The sequence below is a fragment of the Heloderma suspectum genome, chromosome 2 (genome assembly GCF_057233095.1).
Source record: "Heloderma suspectum isolate Gila_16-S chromosome 2, 16-S_ref, whole genome shotgun sequence".
Taxonomy (NCBI): domain Eukaryota; kingdom Metazoa; phylum Chordata; class Lepidosauria; order Squamata; family Helodermatidae; genus Heloderma; species Heloderma suspectum.
The window spans coordinates 158,146,529-158,168,237 of NC_139459.1; the positions used below are offsets into that span (position 1 = coordinate 158,146,529).

Consider the following 21,709-nt stretch of genomic DNA (forward strand, 5'->3'; position numbering starts at 1 on the left):
CACAATAATACCCTGCGTTGAGATTTACATCTCCCCTTCTCATTTTACACAGAAATTGTGTTCACAGCAGTGAACACGGTGAAATTTGAGTTGGCTTTTTACTGTGCTGCAAGTTGCCATTTACCAGGCAAAGGCCTGGACTGTGATTCATCGATTTTCTAAAAACTGTGGGTACAGAGGGACAGAAAATGGATTGACATTTGAAAGTTTTGGTTCCGTGTGTAATTACGCCCCCCGCCCCAGAATCAGCCTTCTTCAAAGGCCTCTTCAAATGTCCTTCAGACATTCTACATATCTGATAAGCTGAACTAGACTGTGTGGCCCTTGCTACTCTTTATTGACACTGATACTTCCAATTGTGTGTCTGTCATGTTTTAGGTGGCACGTATTGTTAAGCATGAAATGGAAAATTCTGTAAAACTTTCAGTGAAACTTTTGGTAAAAGTCAAAGCTGGGCCTAGCTGGGGAGACCTGCAAGAGCTGGAGTTGTAAACATGAAATAGAAGTTTGTACCATACTACCCAACTCTACAGGGAAATTCAAGACTTCTACCATGTTCTACCTGGACATTTATTTTTTTAATGGTGATTTCTCAGATGTGTCTTAACCTCTAAATGAATTAACCTAAGCAAACATCTAAGAGGTCACCCTGCGTAACTAAAAATTACAATGAAATGCTTAAATTTAAACAAGGTATTTAAATTAATTCCGATTAAAATATTAATGATTGTAAAGCCAAGTAATTCATTATTTATCTGACGTTAACAATATTCTAAAAACTTTTTTAAAAAATTAATGTGATGTCAACTTTTTCAGATGCAATGTATCTGGGATCCGGGAAAGGATTTTTTTTTTTCTATTTTGTCACTATAGAAGCCTCTTGTGCGAGATAGGGTCAGTTCATGTTAATTTTCCAGAGATTTCACTCTGGCTGCATTCATGTTTCACAATAAGGCAGAATTCCAAAGAACGAGCCGGCATGATCATGCACACTGCTCAATTTCTCCTACTTGGCTCCTCCTGCAAGTGGCTACAGACCTTCCTTCCATGTTTTGTTTATCGTGACGTGTGAACTAAGAACTCTGACTTGTCTTTCCTCAGTCCCTGGCTTATGACTTTGGCTTGTCTGGGGCAAACAACAGATGGAACATCTGCAGTAGCAATCAGGCAGTGTACACCAGCATGCTGATGCATTCTTTAGAGTTCTGGCTTATTGTGATGTGCGAATGCATATTTATTATATGGGGCAGCTGTAGCTCAGGTTTCTGTGATGTTTACATCCTATTTTGCAAGTAACTTGGGAGTTGGGCATACGTGCATATCACATGTTACACCATATGCACAGTGGAGGATGCAGTATATAAACAGCCTTGTTGTTGTGTACAAGATTTCCGGAAAGTTTATGTCTGCAATAGTCCATTGCTGGAACTGTCTGCCTATTGTGTCTTTTGATCTTGTAGTAAAAGTATTTTTATCCGATTGGGCTTAAAGTCTTCTCTTCTATGTCTGTAAAATTTATTAACTTTGTTCACTTCCTTTGAGGAAATGAACTTCCTCTGCCTCATTTTTCATTTCAAATCCTGTGTAGCCCCGGTAACATCCTGTGATTCCGTGGATTTCCTGCTAGCCTTTTAAAAATAAATTGTTTGTAAATGAAGTTAACTTAATGTATCATTATATACATAATAAACAGATTTGTATAACACTTTTCTTCTCTGGAGCCTTGTTTGAAAAAATGAGAACAACACAGTGCCTCACAGAAGAAGTATATAATATAAATGAGCTGTGTATTTGAAATTTTTACTTTGATTATCAAAGATGAATCCATCTTCCCTGAACTTTTTCATTTTGTGGTTGTACATATATGGTCAGTTTTATTTCCTAAAGATCCCTAACATGGAATACACTGTTTTCACATGTGCCACATATTGGGTCAACATTTTCACTGGGTCAACATCCACCACAACTCTGAGATCATTTTCCTGGTGAGTCACTGCCAGCTCAGACCCCATCAATGTATATGTGAAGTTAGGATTTTTGTCTGAATGTGTGTCACTTTGCACTTGTTTAATTACACTGTAAAGTGTACATTTACTATTCTTGCCCATTTACCCAGTTTGTGAGATAGTTTTGGAGCTCTTCATAATCACTTTTTGGGGTAGAAACTAGTGAACAGAGGAGACAGTAAAGTAGGGGTTCCCAATGTGGCGCCCATGGGTGCCATTGCACCTGCAGTGACCTCCATGGGCAGCCCCAAAGCTCTCCAGTCCCTGCCGCCTTCAAAAAAATTTTTTTAAATAAAATCCTAGGAAAAGTTAGGGTAGTCTTTTTTCTCTCCCTCTCCACCCCACCTCTTTAACTCACAGTTTCTTCCCCTTCCAGCCTCTAGCCTTGCTCTTTCTCTCCCCTCTGCCCCTTTGCCTTGCTAGTTCCTCCTCCCTCCCAGCTTCTATCCTCACTATTTCTGATAGTGAAACCCTAGTGAAACCCCACCTTTTTTTGACTAGCCAGACTCCCACAGCAGCCATTGTGTGACTCATATCCACAGCCATTTTGTAATGGTGCCCACAGCAGTTTCTCAAATTCCCAAATGTTCTGCAGGTCCAAAAAGGTTGGGATCCCTTGCAGTAAATTATACTGTGATGATGTTTGTAAATCCCTAGGAACCATTTCAGCCGAAGGATGGTACAGACTTGTTATTTATAAACAAACAAATAAATGACCAGCCCATTTCTATAAAGAAAAGAAGAATATTTATCTTAGTTTTTGTGAAATGACTTGCAAGACTCTGGAGTTACTATCTGTTTTCCACTACTAATACTGAGAAAAGCAACTAGTATTTATAAACTTACATTGTAATGCCCAAAATGCCAGCAAAGGTTATTCATTCTTATAGACCCAAATCTATATTAGGCCAATTCAAAGGTCACAAAAAATGTGCAAGTTTTCAAGATCTCTTCATTAGGCAAGGTATTACAAAAAGCAGGGGGGGGGGGAAGGCTGACAATATTGAGCTCAGTAGACATCACATAAATAAAACTGTAATTTGGCCACAGAAGTTTAATGTTGCTTTATTTTTCTACTAATGAAATGCAGAAGTGTTATCAGACTAAGATTGTCTACAGAAAATAACTATGAAACATGGGAAATGCAGCTCATCTTCTATTGAGAGCAATACACTTGAAATATTTTTATTTCATTTTTGTTTCCAACCTGTTTTTAAAACAAACATTTTCCTATTTATTTCTTTGTGGAACTTGAAAATAAATCCCTTTTTCTCAGTTTGTTCGTTAAACATGCTGTTTTAATAAGAAATCAATTAGGCATGCAAAGTTTTGTTCAGTTTAGCTACGTTAACCATCTAGTTTGTACATGATACTTTAAATCAGCAACAGTCCTCCACACAGTTCTTGCCTAAGGCCAGTAAACTTGTTAAAGATTATAGATCATTTGGAAAAGACTCAGTGCAGATAGATTGCAAAGATCCACCACACATAAGTCTCAGAAAGTCTTCTCTCTAAAAGAGGAAAAAGCTTCCAAGGAGAAAGAGTGGCTTGTGCCTTCCCATTGAATTTTCAGAATACAGACTATTCCTTTGACTTCTGTTCTCTGTACACTGAGGTGCTGCTTCATGGTTAAGAATCAAAACTGATACCATTTTTTGTCTTTGTACTTCAGCATAACCTACAGGGGTAGAAAATAACATTAGTCAAGTGGCACAAATATGATAAAAGATGTTTACCATTGTGACCTGACAATTTGCAGCATAGGCCCACATCCACCCACATTCAGAGGCAATTGAAATCAGGCTAGCAGCTGCCATTGGCTATTTCTGGATAGTATTCCTTTCTTACTTCCAGATGAGAGAGAGCGTTCCTAGAAAGTCTTCAGCGCTGGTGTGGCAGTCAGGGAGTTCTCATCACTGAAGCAGGGTAGACAAGATCTTGAATTACCTTCAGTAAGACCTTTAAAATGGCCTAAGCACAGGGGTGCAGAACCTTCAGTAAGAAGGCCAGCCCTTCAGCATTCCCATGAAGGCTGATTTCTCAAAATATAAAATCCAGCTGTTACCAGGCTCCTTTCCCCTTTCCCCCAACTACTGATCATTTGGTGTTTTGGTGTGCAGTTTTTTCCCCATTTCCTAAGGTCTTACAAGCAGTTAGAACTTTAGAGAGGAATCCTGGACGGCTCTGAGGCCATAGAATCCACTCCTTCCCTGCAACCTCTCACAGCTGAGGCACCTGTCACAAAGGAGGACCTTGGAGAGATATGAAAGGGGTTACTGTGGTGGGCAGGGAGGGGAGGGGAGGAGATAGGAAAGGTAAGAAATAAAAGCAGCCTAGCCCCGTCCCACCCATGCCAGCACACTGCTAAATGGGCTCAGAGGCCCGTCTAAAGGGGAAAAACAAAGCAGGACTCCTGCATTGAGCAGGGGGTTGGACTCGATGGTCTTATAGGCCCCTTCTAACCCTACTATTCTATGAGAGGCGACCATTGCTTCCATTGCTCCTGCTGGTAGCAGCCCAGCAGGGCAGCCTCTGAGAAGTTTCTGTCCAACAAGGACGCAACCCATAAGATTGTGCCCTTAAGCTGGCACTGCCCAACACTGAGAGCTTCTCTGAAATTGAATTCTGCCTGTGGGCTGAAAGAGGTTCTGCATCTATGCTGTAGCATAGTTCTCGGCCACGGAGGCGGTCTGAACTGCAAAGGAGGGGGGACAGAACAGATCGTTGGCTTTTATTTTTGTTGGCTTTTATATTTTCAAATATCAGCCATTGTGTGTGTGTCTCCACGATCCTGGATGGCACATGAAACTTGCACAACAGTTAGTAGAGCAGTCTTCCCAAACCTAGTGCCCACCAGATGCTTTGGACATCAACTCCCGTCACCCCCCCAACTAGCACGGGGGTGGCTAACTAGGAATGCTGGGAGTGATTGTCACAATATGAAGGAACTGCATGGGTTGGGCTTCCTGGGAGGAATCAGAAAGTAGGTAAGGAAACACCCACTGTTTCTGGCTTGGGGAGAGCGAGGCCACAGCCTGAGAGAGCTCTGTAGAAAAGCCTCTTTAACGAAACTTAAAAGTTTGTTTATAAAGCAGACTGTCGGATTCTATAAGGTGCAATCCACCAACTTTGAAACAGTGTATTAGAGCCTAATTTAACAAAGCCCTGCTCCTATGCCCTGTTTCCTGGTAGTACGTCCCACTGAATTCAATGAGGCTTATTTTTGAGTAGACAATGTATACAATCAAGTCTGCTATCTCTTCCCCCATCTTAGGAGTGTGGATAAACGCAAACCCAAACGTTTGCTCACTCTTTCGTGGCATTTTTATTAGTGGATTTGGGGCTATTTCTTAGGGGCGTCCTTCAGATGGCCTCTTGAGTGGCTTGGGCTGGTTAGATGTTTTCTGTCACTAAGATGAGATTCTTTATGGAAAATGTGGCCTTGAAAAATGGATCTCTCTCCTATACCTTTTCCCTCCACTCCACTCCCCTTCCCTTGTTTGTCTTTAGTTGGTAAGCCTGATGGCAGGGCCTGTCTCTCTTTTTTTAACTGCTGTGAGCTGCTTTGGGAGACAATAATTGAAAAGCAGGATAAAAATGCAGAAATAAATATAAACCAATTATTTAAATAAATAATAATTATAGTGAGGAGAATATTTTGCCTTTTTGATCACACAAAGGTTTATGCCACAATATGCTTCATGAGTACCCCTCTGGAAATTTTCACAATGGAAGAAAAAGCGGCCTCATTCTTTGTCCAAGACCAACACTGACCGCATGTGCATGTTTGGAGAAAGCTTCCGCACTCGCCATCATTCTTGCGGTCTTTTCATCTAATTCTCCCAGTTTCTGTCCCCTCTCATCAAGAGCAAGGCGTGCACGAGCCAGATCTCCAATTGCTCCTCCTGCAGCTCCTTTCATACTTTCAACTCCACCTGATCCAGGGATATGCTGAGCAAGACTACGAGATGCTTTTCCTGCTGTAGCCTCACCAACTGGAAATGGAAGCCAGACCAGACTTAAAAGTATTTTCTTGGGCTTCTGAAATCACCGCCCCCGCCGCCCCCAGCTAAGTACCAATAGTATTTTTTGTAAAGGGGGAACGATTTACACAATTCAGAAAGTACTTCAAAAAGGGCACTCATCAATTTACTTTTATTCCACTTTTTCCTTTGTGGTCTTTGTGCATCACACATATGGGCTCTGCGCCTGTGCAGAGCCTCATTTGGAAAACTTCTATAGCTGAGGAATTTTCAGCGCAAGCCCTCCCCCACCATCCCAGTACACATGTGTTCCAGCCTATGCCCTCAGTTCACTTTCGACCATCATTGTGGCAGCCTCAGTGGGAACTTCTCTCATTGTTCACTGTTCTTATACAAACATTTCATGAATGGCTGAGGTGTTTTTATTCTGTCTTTCTCTTTCTGTCCTTTCATTTCTTCTTGCTAGACTGTTTTTTTTGGGGGGGGATTGTTATTTTCGTTAGTGATCTCCGCAATTTAAGGGACCCTTTTCAAAAGTGTGCACGCTGTGGCAGCGAGCTTCCTCCTGCTGATGGACAGTCTGTGTGTCTTGCTGTTCTCTGCAAAAAAGCTCTTGAAGTAGGCTGATCATAAGTACCGTTTTAAATGGGACAGTACCGTTTTATTCAAATTCCTTACTAGGGATGGCGAAGAATTTCTCCACGAATCTCGGGGAGGCCGAATGCCAATGCATTCGGCCCCCCAAAATTGGCGGTGAAATTCTCCACCCCACCCCCCAAGATGGGACTTACGTCCTTCGAATGTCCCTCTCGGCGGCGGGTCCCGGCAGCGGTTCAGCGGCGGCCGGTCTTCTGACCGGCCAGCACCGCCATTACAAAGTAAAGGTAAAAAAAAAACCCCACACAGACGTGATAGGCTACGTAACGATTTACGTAGCCTATCACGGCTAGATTTCCAAAGTCAGCCGTGATAGGCTACGTAAATTGTTATGTAGCCTATCACGGGCGACTTGGGGAAAAAAAAAGCGCGTACGCAAATGGCGGTGCCCATGGGCACCGCCATTTGCGTTCTTTATTTGGGCCCGGGTAGTCTACGTAAAGATTTACATTGCCCTTCTTTGCGTTGCCCTTATTTTCGCCGTAGTCTACGTAAATCTTTACGTAGACTACCCGGGCCCAAATAAGGAACACAAATGGCCCGCCATTTGCATACGCATTTTTTTTCCCCCAAAGTCACCCGTGATAGGCTACGTAACGATTTACGTAGCCTATCATGGCTGACTTTGGAAACCTAGCTGTGATAGGCTACGTAAATCGTTACGTAGCCTATCACGTGTGTGTGTGTGTTTTACATTTACTTTTTTATTTCGCGGCCAGGGAGACGGGGCGCTCCTCCCCGGCCTGAATTTCGGCGGCGAGGGATGGGGCGCCTCCCCCCCAGCCTGAATTTCGGGGGGAGAACCGAAGCGCCTCCCCCCCACCGCGAAGCAAGCTGCGGGACCAGGTAAGGGACTTTCGTCCATCCTTATTCCCGACCGTCCCATCGTTTTAATATAAATGTCAATTTTGTCCCGTTTTTAATTTTTTGTAAAAACTGAATGCGTTTCTCATAAGGCTCTATGCTAATCAATGCGTGCAGTAAAACTACTAGTGTGACGAAAGAGGAAGTTCCATTTACTTTATCCAGTCGGGGCCAGGCTTCTTGAGGTAGCGACGATCAGACGCCGCCCCCTTGCTTGTCTGCAGTGGCGGGGAATTCAAGAGGCGGTCGCTAAGCCCCATTCAGTGTGTGGGAGCCAGGAGGGTCTTACTGTTGATTCTACCATCATTCTGCCCTCAGAGATTCTCTCTTCCCTACATTCACTTTGATCCGTCCCGTTTTTGTCATCCCAATATCCCATTTTTGTCTGAAGGAAATATGGTCAGCCTACCCAGAAGTGGTGGACCAGCCCCCTATGACACAGGTGTCGGAAGACCCACCACCGCCGCCAGTGGAGTGGTGGCCTGGGATCCGCTTCTCCCCCTCTCGGGCCATAAAAAACAGTTTAAAAAACAAACAAACAAGGCCCAAGTGCAAAAATCTTCTTCAGAACTGAGGAAGAAAATGAAGAAGGAGGTAGTCAGGACTGGCAATGGATCTGACGCCAAACCTGACTGTGTCGGGACAGAAAGTACCATCAACCATACCTGCTCCATCGCCAATATTGGACTTGCTGATTCTAATGTGCTCCCAACCTACAAAGCCAATACCAAGGGTTGAATCAGTGCAGGTGTCAGGGTGGACACTGAGTCCATAGAATCCCAGAGTAGTTCTGATTCTGAGGTGGAGCAGCCGCTCCTGGGAGAGGAGTGCGCTCATCCTTCCCAGGGCCAACAGCTGGCAGAGATTCCTCCCACCGGCATTCCTGGCATGGATAGCAGTCCCGGGAGTGGGACAGCACGGGAAGAAGACTTGCTGGACATGCGACGCCAACGTAGGGAGCGGCGCCAAATGGAGGGCACGGAAAGGAGGCGTAGTGCCCATTTGACGCGCAAACAACAGTTGCGCCCAGAGGATCCAAAGGAAAAGGGGAGGGACTCTCCCTAGCCCATAAGTTCAGGGTCTGCCAGTGATTCTCCTTCAAACGGGGACCAACTGTTCCAACTGAGGGCATAGGTACCCTGTTGCTCATAGCTAGTCGCTAATAGTAGAGGTGTTAAGTTGTAAAAAAGGAATAAAGCTTTGAAAAGAATCCCTTTGTCTGTGTCTGGACTTGGCTACTGGATTAGACTGAGAGAGGCTGCCAAGGAGCCCTTTACAGCAGGATCCTATTCTGATTGTGTCTATGTCAGAAGGCAAAATTAGAATGGAGTTCTGATTCTGGCACCAGATTCTGGAGTCTATCTTCCTCGCAGTATGGTCACTGATTGCTCAGTCAGAGAAGATCTCCGGACTTGATGTTCTCGGGTTACTGTTCATCCAGTCGGAGGGACTGGAATTCCAGGTAGCATGAATGACCAATATATAGATCCTATTCTCCACTCCTGGATATGGACTGACATTCTGCTTGGGACGTACTGCCCCAGTGTGATTACTATTGGGAGGAACCACAATGCAGGTATGGGGGACTGGCAAGGGACGAATATTATTAGGGTCATCCTCACTACTCTACAGTGTTTCTCCAGATCAGTGCAAACGTGTTCCATCAGCAACAGTGTCTCAGCCTCCACCAGACCAAGGCTTGTTCCTGGCTCCTTCACCTGTGCCATCATGCTACAAACCGCAATGCCACCAATGCTCCCCTCGGTTCCAACTTTGCTCCTGTTGGCAAGATTGCCTTTGCCTCTGTCAGTCACACAACCTTTGCCGGAATGAGTGGTTGCTGTTTCCTCAGAGCAATCCCTCTCTACGCTACATCTGAGTTCATGCTCTGTCCCTACTCTAACCACCTCATCACTGCAGGTATCTAGAGTCTCCTGGAGTCTAGAGGCTTGTCCTGTCACCTGGAATGGGATGATTATCAATTGGATGTGACATCCTATGGCACCGTCTACTTCTTTGCTGAATGCAGCAGTATGCAATCAGGCTCCAACTTCTCCATATGAAGACATGGGTCTGTTTTCAGAACAAATACTCTGAAGACTGCAGTCGCTCAGTTTAGAAACACAACAACCAGTCATGAGGGTGAAAGATTCCATATTGGATGCGGTCTACTCTGAAGATTCTGCTTCCATTGCAATCCTGCTCCTACCGGCCTTGCTGCAGACAATTCAGCAGTTGTGGGAGGCTCCTCAATGACTCTGATGTCAAAGCATCATTCACCCAGCCCTTTTTCCATCTCCGTCTACTTTCTTCGAGTCCACCCTTCACACCTTGGATGGTTGGAGGGCACTAGTTTTTTATACATCGAGGACTGAATCGTTTCACCAGTCACCTCATCTGTGCATCTGCAAGCGGCAAGGACTCCTGGTATCATTGCACAGATTGTCTTCCTGGGTGATTAGCCTATGAATTGGCTGGTTTGGGAAAGTGTTTGGGAAAGAAGTCTCCCTTCCTGCACTATGTAGGGTGGCTACATGGTCAAAGCCATTCACTTTCATTGGCCACTACCAACTTGATGTGCTCACTGCTTATTTGGACATGCTGTGTTGCAATAGGACACCAACCCACCTCCGGTAAGTCAGGATATTCACCCATATGTATGATGCACAGAGAACATGAAGAAGAAAGCATGTAACTGTAGTTCTCTGAGTGGTCATCTGTGCATTCACATAACCCACCCACTTCCCCCACTTTGGTGTCGATATTGATGTTGATACCAAGTTTTCTCTCAGTTTCTCTCAGATGAAGTTCTCCACCTTATTGATAACTTGAAAGTTAATAAATCACTGTATCCATCCTAGAGTTCTTAAAGAACTCAAACATAGAATTGCTGATTTTCTAACAAAAACCTGTAGCATGTCCCTAAGATCAGCCTCTGTACCAGAAGAATGAAGAATGGCCAATATAACACCAATGTTTAAAAGGGATTCAGCGGGGATCTGGGAAATTGCAGGCTGGTTAGCTTAACGTCTGTTCCAGGCAAATTGGTTGAAAGCATTATTAAAGATAAAATTAGTAAGAATTTTAGAAGGACAAGCCCTGCTGAAAAATAATCAACTATGGCTTCTGCAAAGGTAAGTCTAGTCTCACTACCTTTAAGAGTTCTTTGAAAGTGTCAATAAACATGTGGACAGGGGTGATCTGGTAGACATTGTTTGTTTGGGCCTCCAAAACACTTTTGACCAAAGACTCCTGAGCAAACTCAGCAGTCATGGAATAAGAGGAGGGGTCCTCTTATGGATTAGTAACTAGTTAAAGAACAGAAAGCAGAGAGTAAGAATAAATGGTAAATTATCCCAATGGAGGGATGTAAGCAGTGGAAAAGCTTATCAGGTCTCACAGGGACCTGATAAGCTTTTCAACTTATTAATAAATGATTAGGAGAGAAAAGTGAAATGGCCAAGTTTGCCAATGACATCAAATTATTTAGGGTGGTTAAAAAAATGGGATTGCAAGGAGCTCCAAAAGGATCTCTCCAAGCTGAGAGAATGGGCATCTAAATGGCAAATTCAATATAAGCAAGTGTGACATGATGCACATTGGGGCAAAAATCCTAACTTCAAGTATAACCTGATGTGATCTGAGCTAACAGTGACTGACTAAGAAAAAAATCTTGGGGTTGTGGTGGACAACACAATGAAAATATCAGCCCAATGTGTGGCTGCTGTGAAAAAGGCAAATTCCATGTTAGGCATAACGTGGAAAGGCACTGAAAACAAAAATGTCAAGATAAAACCCCGCTTAAATCTATGGTGCGATCACACTTAGAATACTGTTTACAGTTCTGGGCACTGCAGCTTAAAAGAGATATTGTGGAGTTGGAAAAAGTACAGAAAAGGGCAACTAAAATAGGGCTGGAGCAACTCCCCTATCTTAAGATTGTCCCTAGAAAAAAAGACAGTAAGGGGAGACATGATAGAGGTGTACAAAAGGGTGTGGAGAAAGTGGATAGGGAGGAAGTTTTCTCCCTCTCTCATAATACTAGAACTCCATGAAGCTGATTGGCAAGAGATTCAGGACAGATAAAAGGAAGTACACAGCACATAGTTAAACTATGGAATTTGCAACCACAGCATGTAATGATGGCCACCAATTTGGATGGCTTTAAAAGGGGGCTGGACAAATTCCTGGAGGAAAAGGCTATCAACGGCTACTGGTGCTACCTCCAGTATCAAAGGCTGGGGAACATGGGTGGGAGGGTTTCCCCACAACCCCCTGATTGGCCACTGTGTGAACAGAATGCTGGACTTTATGTTCTTAGTTTTGAGGTTGCATTTGTCATTCTCAAGAAACTGAGGGAATCCGTTAGGGACATGCACACTGGGGAGGATTCCTGCTGAAAATTCCTTAGCTATAGAAGTTTCCCAGATTAGGTTCTGTGTGGCCACAGAGCCCATATGTGTGAATGCAGAGATGATCACTTGAAGAACTACAGTGACAGGCAAGCAACTTGTCTTTCCCCCTCAAATTACTTTTCTTTGCCTTTATGTATGTGATATGAATATGAAGAGATCACTTACAGAGCTCTTCTCTATCAAGTGTTCCACCAGTTCCACCAAACAGCCCTTTCAAAAATCCTCTGTACTGAGCCTCAGGGGTTTCCACAGGAGTGAACAAGTCCCCAAGCATGTCCTGGACAAAAGCAAAGCAAAACAAAACCATTTTAAACAGAAGAAAAGCAGATTGCAGCAGATTGCTACAATGTATTTCAATATCAAATGGGATGGCTTCCCTCTCTTTTTTATTTACTGATCCATGCTTATGATTACTGATCCATAATACTCTTATTGTCTTGTATTGAGGGATGACTTCCCAAAAGTATTTTTTCCTTCAAATATAATACAGTATATTAAGCATGGGGCTGGTGGGGGGTCCTTTTTTTAAAACCAGGAATGCCTCGGAAATGATGCTGAAATGGTAAAGCATCATTTAGGGGGATGGACAGGGATGCCAATATGGCACTCCATTGCTGTAGGTTGCGTTTTGCTTAAGAAAAAACACACACACAAGGCTAATACTTTTAACAATCCACCATCAAACCAATGATAAACAGGGACAGTTAACTGGCAGCTCAGCATCAACATTTCAACCACCACTCCCCATTTTTGTCAGCTGCCATCAAGACAGAGACAGCACGTATGAGCCATTTCCTCTCCTTGTGTTCACTAAACATGTGATTATGAAGGTGAGAATAGGGTTTCTGTGCCAGAGAAGGCAAACCTAGCTTTATCCATATGCAACAAGAAAAAGGGCATGTCTGCATGTGGTTTTCAAACTATTCTTGCGGTTCCTCAGACCTTCTCGGTATAGAGGACAAATTTTACTGGAAGAGTCTGCAATATGAACTCATAGAGAAGCATTCTGTGTGCTCTAGGTGGCACTCTCAGACCTGGGTGTCCAGAATCTGTGATGGATTTTGAATCATGTTTTGGGGTGTTTGTCAGAAAAAGGATGGAAAATCCAGTTCCACTGAACAATTTCTGGAATTGAACTCCATGGTTTTGTCTTTTTCTAGCAGCTCTCACAGAGACTGCTTGTCAATGTTTCAAGACTCACCTGCAGATTCTCAAACATTTCCTGGCTGTAGTTCAATCGTTGGACTTCTGTGGGAGAACCAAGATACAAAGCTTGTCCTTCATTGGTAAAGCAAAATGTCCGGGCAATCCTCATCTCTGTTGGAGGCAAATAATTAACATCTAGCAATGGGCGGAGGCTGGGTAAACTGAAGAGAAACAGGCATATTTTCTACATTAGAATGAAAATATGGTATTGTATGCAGTACACATTGTCAGTTGAACCCTGTAAGCTGTTTAAATGCAATTTGAATGCAAACAAAATGAATAAGGCATACTTATTTTGCATAAGTATATGCATACTTATTTTGGAATAAATTCCTCTGAAAACGTTGCGACTTGTGTCTGAGTGTCATTTAAAGCTATCTGTCCATCCCATTCAACTTCTGTCCATCCCATTCAATCCCAGGTAAAATATCTCCTTTTGATCAAAATCCTACATTATGGCACCCAAATGCTGCACAGAACACAGAACCCAAATGCTGCACAGAATCCTGTGACTTGTAGGAATTATGGGAAACTGCATACAGTCAGGGCCAGAAATATTGGAACAAGGATAACAGGTTTGGCAGTTGGCCTCTGTAAACCACCACACTGAAGTTGAAAGGAAACAGATGGGAACCAAGTCAGGACTTTCAGCTGTAATTCAAGGGGTTTGACTAAAGTGGAAGTACCATTCAGGGACCATTCAGGGAGTACAGCCAGTGGCATACACACACACCCATCATTGGTGGCTCATAAGTAATGGAACAAATGGCTGACAAGCAGCTGCATGGCCAGGTGTGGCCTGTTTCCTGGGTACCCCATGACCAATCAAGCAGATAAAAGGCCTGAAGGTGGTTCAGAGTGTTACATTTGCATTTGGTAGCTGTTCACTGGAATTCCCAACATGAGGTCCAAAGTGGTGTCCATGTGAGTGAAGGGGGCCATCATTAGGCTGAGGAAACAAAATAAACCCATCAGTGAGATAGCAAAAAACATTGGGAGTGGCCAATACACAGTTTGGAACATCCTGAAAAAGAAGGAATGAACTGGCAAGCTCAGCAACAGCAAAAGGCCTGGAAGACCACGGAAGACAACTAAAGTGGATGACCGCAGAAGGCTGCTCAAGGTGAAGAGGAACCCTTTCACAACATCTAGCCAGGTCAAGAACGCTCTTGTGGAGGTAGACATGTCATTGTCAACATGACATGTCATTGGAGGTAGACATGTCATTGTCAAGAGACGGCGTTATGAATGTAAATACAGAGGCTTCACAACAAGGTGTAAACCACTAGTAACGCTCAAGAACAGACAGGCCAGATTAGCCTTTGCCAGCAAACACCTAAAAAAGCCTGCCCAGTTCTGGAATAAGATTCTTTGGACTGATGAAACCAAGATTACCTTGTACCAGAATGATGGGAAGAGAAAAGTATGGAGAAGGAAAGGAACAGCTCATGATCCAAAGCATACCACATCATCTGTCAAACATGGTGGAGACAGCGTTATGGCATGCCAACGGAACCGTATGTATGGCTGCCAACGGAACCGGGTCACTGTTTATTGATGACCTGACTAGGGATGGGGGAGAATTTCTCCCCAAAACTTCGGGGGGCCGAGCACCAAGGTATTCGGCCCCCTGAAGTAGTTTCGGGGAGAAATTCTATTTGTGTTGCCCTTACTTTCGCCGTAGTCTACGTAAAGATTTACGTAGACTACAGCGACCAAATAAGGAACGCGAATGGCGGCTCCCTATGGGGGCCGCCATTTGCGTACGCGTTTGTTTTTTTTTTAAGTCACCCGTGATAGGCTACGTGACGATTAACGTAGCCTATCACGGCTGACTTTGCAGATCTAGCCGTGATAGGCTACGTAAATCGTCACGTAGCCTATCACGGGGGCGTTTTTTTTTTTTTACTTTTTATTTCGCGGCCGGGCGAGGCGAGGCGCCTCCTCCCCGGCCTGAATTTCGGCCGGGTGAGGCGGGAAGCCTCCCCCCCGGCCTGAACTTCGGGGGGAGCAGCGAAGCGCCTCCCCCCCACCGCGAAGCAAGCTGCAAGACCAGGTAAGTGGCTTTCGTGCACCCCTAGACCTGACTGCTGATAAAAGCAGCAGGATGAATTCTCAAGTGTACAGGGCTATACTTTCTGCTCAGATTCAGCCGAATGCTGCCAAACTGATAGGACACCACTTCATACTGCAGATGGATAATGACCCAAAACATACAGCAAAAGCTACCCAAGAGTTCCTGAAGGCAAAGAAATGGGATGTTCTTCAATGGCCAAATCAGTCACCTGATCTCAACCCAATAGAGCATGCTTTTCACTTACTGAAAACAAGACTGAAGGCAGAAAGACCCACAAACAAGCAGCAGCTGAAGGCAGCTGCAGTAAAGGCCTGGCAAAGCATCTCGAGGGAGGAAACTCGGCATTTGGTCACGTCTGTGGGTTCCAGACTTCAGGCAGTCATTGACTGCACAGGATTTTCATCCAGGTATTAATGGCGATCGTTAAGTTTGAAATGATGTTGGTTTGTTCCATCACTTATGAGCCACCCACGATGGGGATGTGTGTATGCCACTGGCTGTACTCCCTGAATGGTTAGTGCCCCACTTTTGTCAAACCCCTTGAATTACAGCTGGACTTCGCTCCCCTCTGGGTGTGTTTCCTTTCAACTTCAATGTGGTGGTGTACAGAGGCCAACTGCCAAAACAGTTAACCTTGTTCCAATATTTCTAGCCCTGACTGTATATCCTCTTCTGTGAACCAATGGCGAGGACAAGGATCTATGCACCAAAGCCCCACTCCATTAGGATCCCTGAAAATCCTAATGAGACTCAGCAACTCCCCACTAGCTTCTGAACTTTCACCAGGCATTATTCAAATACTTTCAAGTTTACATTTGTAGCCCTAAGGACTAGAAAAAAGGTTTTTTTTTCCCTTATAGAGATAAGGAAAAAAAAGGAGAGTAATTCGGAAGGCCAGTGGCAGTTTGCTTGCCATGGTGCAATAACTAAGATGTAATATACAAATCATAACCTTTGGCAGGGGCGTTGCTAGGGTCCTAAAAGATCCGGGGCACAGTCCCATAACATAAATTTGCTCATACACACACACACACACACACACACATATACGAGTCTAAGGACACATCTAATGTGTGTGTGCGGGCATTCAATGTGCTTGCGTGTATCGATTACATACATACATACATAAGAATTGTGCACTAACCCCCCCACCCCACTTCAACTCAGACCCCAATGCAGCATTTTGGAAAACATCCCACTTCTGCTCTGGCCAATTTGTAGTCGGACCACTTCAGCTCAGCACCAAACCTGAATTAAGGTTTGGAAAAATGAGTCTTTATGCTTCCTGTACACTACCATGGGAAATTAGAAAAAAAACCTGTAACTTTTTTTCCTTTGGTCAAAACTGGATAATTTCAGGCATAGTAGCCCCCTAGAAGGGGATTTCACCTGCCCAATGTCAGAAAAGTAGGTGCAGGTTGGAGAAATCCTCCACTGACCCCAATGAAGCCAGATTCTATTGAATCTGGCCCCCCGAAGTCCGTGGAGGATCGGATCTCCTACCTTGTCTTCCAGCACAAAGTCCTCGCTGGCGTATCCTCCTTGCCACCGGCTCCGAAGACCCAGCAATATTGCCGTATCGCCAGACTGTGGACGCAAATGGCGTCCGCTACACCATTTGCGTCACTGCTCTTTAACATGATAGGCTATGTAAAATTTTACTTAGCCTATCATGGTGTGATAGGCTAAGTAAATCTTTACGTAGCCTATTATGGTAAAGAGCAGGGACACGAATGGTGTCTGCTACGCTACGCTGGACATCATTGGCGGACGAAGACCAGCCGGACGTCTGGTAGTGGCCAGTCCCAGCTGGCGGCTCTGTGGACTTGTCACAGAGCGGAGCTGGCCAGGGAGGATTCTGGGGGGAGGACCAGATTTCCTCCCCCCCCCACAGACCCCCCAGCAGACCCAGGTAAGTGGGGTTCGTACACCCCTAGGTGTAGGGTTTATATTATATTAAAGGGAACTGCCAATAACGTTTTTTATTCCTTAGAAGGACTGGATAAAAATTTCAGGATTCATTGCCGCGTCAGAACAGCTCATGTCTGCCAAATTTCAGAATGATAGCCACAAGGGTTTTTGTGCAAGGGTGGCCTTCATATTTTGAGGTCTCCAAAAGAGGACATATTTACAACTCCCTATGTTCCTTTTTCATTGTTCTGAAAATTACAGACAGCCTACAGTCGTCCCTAAGTAAGAAACCAGCAAAGTTTCAGAAGGATAGGTGCAGCAGTTCATATGGAAGGGGAGTTCTCCAGTTTGGGGGAGGGAGTGATTTGTTTTACCTGCCATTCGCCCCTTCCTCAATAGTTTTCGGGTAAATTTGTAAGAAAATGCACAGGTCATTAGAGGTGTCCCACAGGCAAGAAACCTGCAAAGTTTCTGAAGGATAAACATGCCTAGAATTTATTTACATTTCAGCTGGATAATGGAAACTGACAAACAAAACAGCCCCAGTTTTGTTTCTCTGCAACCATGTGAACCCACCTTTTTCAAAGGCTTAGGAAGAACTTCTCAGAACTTTTCTTGCCCACCGAAGAGAATTCTCTTTAAGAATTCCCCAAGATATGCTCTGGGTGCAATAAAGAAGAGAAAGAAAAAAAGAACAGGATAGGGGAGGGAAGAAGAAAAGAAGAATGGTGATTGGAAATGTGCACGGGGGTGGGGGGGGTAGAGTGAATTCCCTAAGCCAAGTGGCTCCTTTCAGAGAGGTGGTACTTCAGAGGAATTTAGGAGGCTGTGGAGGGTTTGTAAGAATTGCATGTACTTAAATGAACTTTATGAGGTGAGGTGGCTGAGGGCTTTTTCTAGCTTTTTTAAAACTGTATTTAAAGGCCCCAGCAGTTTGTTGATTATGAAGCCACATAGTCCTAACCCTCCCTTTGGGATTGAGTCCTACAGCTATTTAGGAGAAATTAAAGTGGAGTGGGAGAAAGAAGTTTGTGGAGACTGATTAGATCCTTTGCTGCACTGAAGCTACTAAACTTATGCAGAATCCAAAGGTTCCAGTTTGGGGCAGTAAAATCAGATGCTGTGTGAAATACCAGTAATTCACATAGTGCTCTTTCTTCCCTTCCTTCTCCCGCTTCAACATTTCATTGCAGGCAAGCTCACATCAGTGGGCCTGTAAGAGCAGAAAAAAAAAGTGTGGGGGGGGGGTTTGCACCTCAAAAAACCTCTACACCAGAGATTAGGGATAGTGACCGCCTAATGGTCATCTCAAACACCTTCTGATTAGGATCTCTAATCTCCTGTGTGGCTTGACAGTTTTTACTTTCTGTTTTAGACTTTGAGAAAAGGAAAATTTACACATGGCTAGCCACTGGACCGAACTGTCTGAAACAGGTTCAGTCAGCTCCATAGGGGCTGCTAGGTGTCCAAATTTCATGAATTTATGTGGAAGCACAAAAAAATTATAGCTCTTTACTTTGACTGATTTTCTTGGAAAAAGCAAATTTTACCTGTGGCTAGCACAAAAGCCACTAGACCTAACTTTGGCAGGCTCAGTTATCTCTATAGGGGCTTCCAGGTCCCCGAATTCCATGCACATATGTGGAAGCACAATCAATCAATCAATCAATCAATTTAATCAATAAATAGCTCTTTGCTTTGACACATTTTCTTGAAAATAGCAAACTTTTCTTGAAAATAGCAAATAGCATAAAATCACTGGACATAACTGCCTGAAATTGGGCAGGTTCCATCAGCTCCACAGGGGTTGCCAGGTTTTCAAATTCCATACACTTATGTGGAAGAACAAAGAAATTATAGCTCTTTGCTTTGACACATTTTATTGGAAAAAGCAAACTTTACCTGTGGCAAGCACAAAAGCCACTAGGCCTAACTGTCTGAAATTTGGCAGGCTCAGCCATCTCTATGGGGGCTGGCAGGTCCCCAAATTCCATGTATTTATCATATAAGCTAAAAACATTATGGCCATTTTTGTTTTCCAATGGGAAAATGTTTAAAAAAATGGCAATTAGGATAGCTCAAAAGATCAGGGGTGCAGTGCAAAAAATCTGGGGCCTGTGCTGAGGTGCCCCCCCAATGATGCCCCTGACCTTTGGTGTTGCATGTTGAAGCACCTCTCTGAAAGACTGAGGCACACCTTGGCACCACCACCAAGAAGGCCCTGTCTTGTATCTGCTTGCCTGACATCATGCATAGGTGGGGCATAAGTGTGGCCTCTGAAGGCCATAGGAAGCTGCTTTATTCTGATCCATCTAGCTAAGTATTATCTACTCTGACTGGCAGCGGCTCTCCAGTGAACTGCTTTTCCAGCCCTATCTAGAGATGCCATGTGGTTTGTGCTGATGGAAGTGAATTTCCCCAATCCCACGGCAACCCCTCCAGCCCCCTTCAAATGGGGTAAGCTATGAGTCTGAGGGGGGAGATCCCCAAAAATCAGTCAGAGGGACCTTCCATTAGCAGAGCCTTTTCACATAAGTTTCCTTCTTCTTGCGGAAGGCAGATTCTGGATCCAACCCAGGGACTGGAACCTGAGACATTCTGCATGAAAAACATGTGCTCTTCCACTGAGCCAGTTAATTTGGGAGTAGGCAGTTTCTCAGATAACCTCATCTTAGTCCATTTAGGACTTTCAAACACTTTAAATTAAGCCCAGAAACAAATACACAACACATATTTACAGATGGAATAAGATGCTCCAGCCTTCAAGGACCACTCAACAGCATTTTGCACCAACTGAAATTTTGGACTGTTTTTAAAGTAAGGATCTGTCTTCTCCAGGAAGGGTTCCAGCTAGCAAAAAATGGTAAAAAGCACTCTTCATCACAGCCACCACCTGTTGCTTTCCAGGGAAAGCAACAGGAGTGTCCCCCAATCTGTACGCTTGTTGTTTCAGGGTTCTCTCGTTCAACTCTGTCCAGAACAGGGTGAATATCTATTCCCAGCTTGCTAGCCCATCTGGCCAACAATGCCTCCAACTTATCTGGTTTAGTTTGTTCACCCCCATCTATTCAATTCATATGCCTGAATTGACTTCAAGCATATGATGGGAATGTTATCATCATGTTACTGGTGACACTTTAGCCCAGATCTCTAGATGACCTATCCCAGCAGGGGTGGAGTGGGTTGGAATAACATGAAGCTCCACAGAAATGAATGGAACCACCGTAGAACAGTGCCCCACCCATCCCTTCCTCACAAAATGTCCCAAAATATTACCATGGTCAATAAGGTATTAAAAATGGTATCAAAAGACATTGAGAGGCACAAGCGGATCAGCAGGGTTGCACTCTGATCTCTGCATCTATCTCAGGGTAGAGATCAGCCACCAAAGCAGTTTCCCTTACAAAACGGGACCTAAACCCAGACTGAAAAGGATCCAAATAATCAGTTTCATCCAGGAATACCTGAAGCTGAGATGCCACCACATGCTGAACACATTGCCTAGGAAATACAATTTGACACTGAGCAGTAGTTGTTAAACTTGCTTTAAAAAAATTACAAGACCATTGTCTATAGACCATTGTCTATTTAAAAGGATTCACAAATACTACACCCTCCTCAGTTGAGGTATTCACTACATTAGAGACCCAATGAGGAAGACTCAGTCTAGCAGCTCTAATCAGCTGCAATGTCAAGGATTCTACTGGCATGTCTCAATTGTCCAAACAGACTATCCACATCCATAGAAGCTGAAAACTATCTATCAAATGACTAGATGGAGCCCCAGCAATGACCACCTCTGATTCCACTCTAAAATATCATCCTCCATGTCAAAGCAAATGCAAGCAGTTTTATCTGCAAAATGTTTAGTAAATTGGTCACAGTGATGTACCAAAGGTTGGTGCACCAAGATGAAAAATACCTGTTAACCACCTCAGCAAGCCTCCTCTGCCATAGAGTGAGCCTCCTGTTACAAACATGGATTATGCACTTGTGCAAAACAGTCATTCGGAACTTTCTAGAGCTGTGCAGAGCCTTAAGTGGGTGAGCTTTAAACCCCACCCTCTGCATGTGCTCCAAGGTGTGGCTCCCACTTCCCACTCAGTTCCTTTTTGTCCACTGCAGCAACTTGTAGTTTTTTAAAGGGTTTCTGTGGTTTTCACGGCTTCTCCTAAGAAGGACTACTCAGTTGTTCCTCTAGGACTGCCGGGCACCATTTGTTCATTCGTTCGTTCTTTCTTTTTTTAGTAAAAACTTTCTCCCCACCCCCCAGAAGGGGCGTATGACCGCCAAGGCCTTCTCCAAGAAGTCACCCGCTGTCGTGGGAAAATACCACTGTCATTCTCTGTGTCCTGGTAAAGGGGCATAAGGTGGACTTATGCCAGGCCTACACTAAACAGGCCCAAAGCAACAGGATGCTCGTCTCATGTTCTATTTGCACCACACTAGTGCCCTCATGCTCCCCCCAGTTCTGCTGTCGATGGAAGGGGCTATGTCATCCCTAATGATGGACGAACCCATCCTCAACATGGCATCGGCTCCAGCCTGACTGTGAACAGGAGAGGGAACTAAAAAGCGTCTCCATGGATA

At 44.3% G+C, this 21,709-nt stretch overlaps 2 protein-coding genes across 11 annotated transcripts in view; one reads left to right on the forward strand and one right to left on the reverse strand.

Annotated features, from left to right (window-relative positions):
• POLQ (DNA polymerase theta) overlaps window positions 1–1,707 on the forward strand; it is a 196,084-nt gene extending 194,377 nt beyond the window's left edge. For 7 of the 10 annotated variants that reach the window (XR_014787900.1, XR_014787901.1, XM_084835355.1 and 4 more), the window contains one exon: window positions 379–1,706. Coding sequence is in view for 5 of the 10 variants with exons in the window: in XM_084835355.1 (XP_084691481.1) it covers window positions 379–492 (114 nt within the window). In the remaining 5 variants the exon portion in view is untranslated. Of the gene's footprint in view, window positions 1–378 lie in introns of all 10 variants that reach the window. The other 3 variants (XR_014787899.1, XM_084835354.1, XM_084835358.1) reach the window with 1 other exon arrangement.
• An 867-nt stretch (window positions 1,708–2,574) lies between these two features.
• STXBP5L (syntaxin binding protein 5L) overlaps window positions 2,575–21,709 on the reverse strand; it is a 285,752-nt gene continuing 266,617 nt past the window's right edge. Inside the window, exons 23-26 of the mRNA XM_084835365.1 lie at window positions 13,127–13,292; window positions 12,091–12,202; window positions 5,781–6,001; window positions 2,575–3,684 (exon numbers count right to left, since the gene is read on the reverse strand). Coding sequence (XP_084691491.1) covers window positions 3,643–3,684; window positions 5,781–6,001; window positions 12,091–12,202; window positions 13,127–13,292 — 541 coding nt within the window. The 3' untranslated portion in view covers window positions 2,575–3,642. The remainder of the gene's footprint in view (window positions 3,685–5,780; window positions 6,002–12,090; window positions 12,203–13,126; window positions 13,293–21,709) is intronic.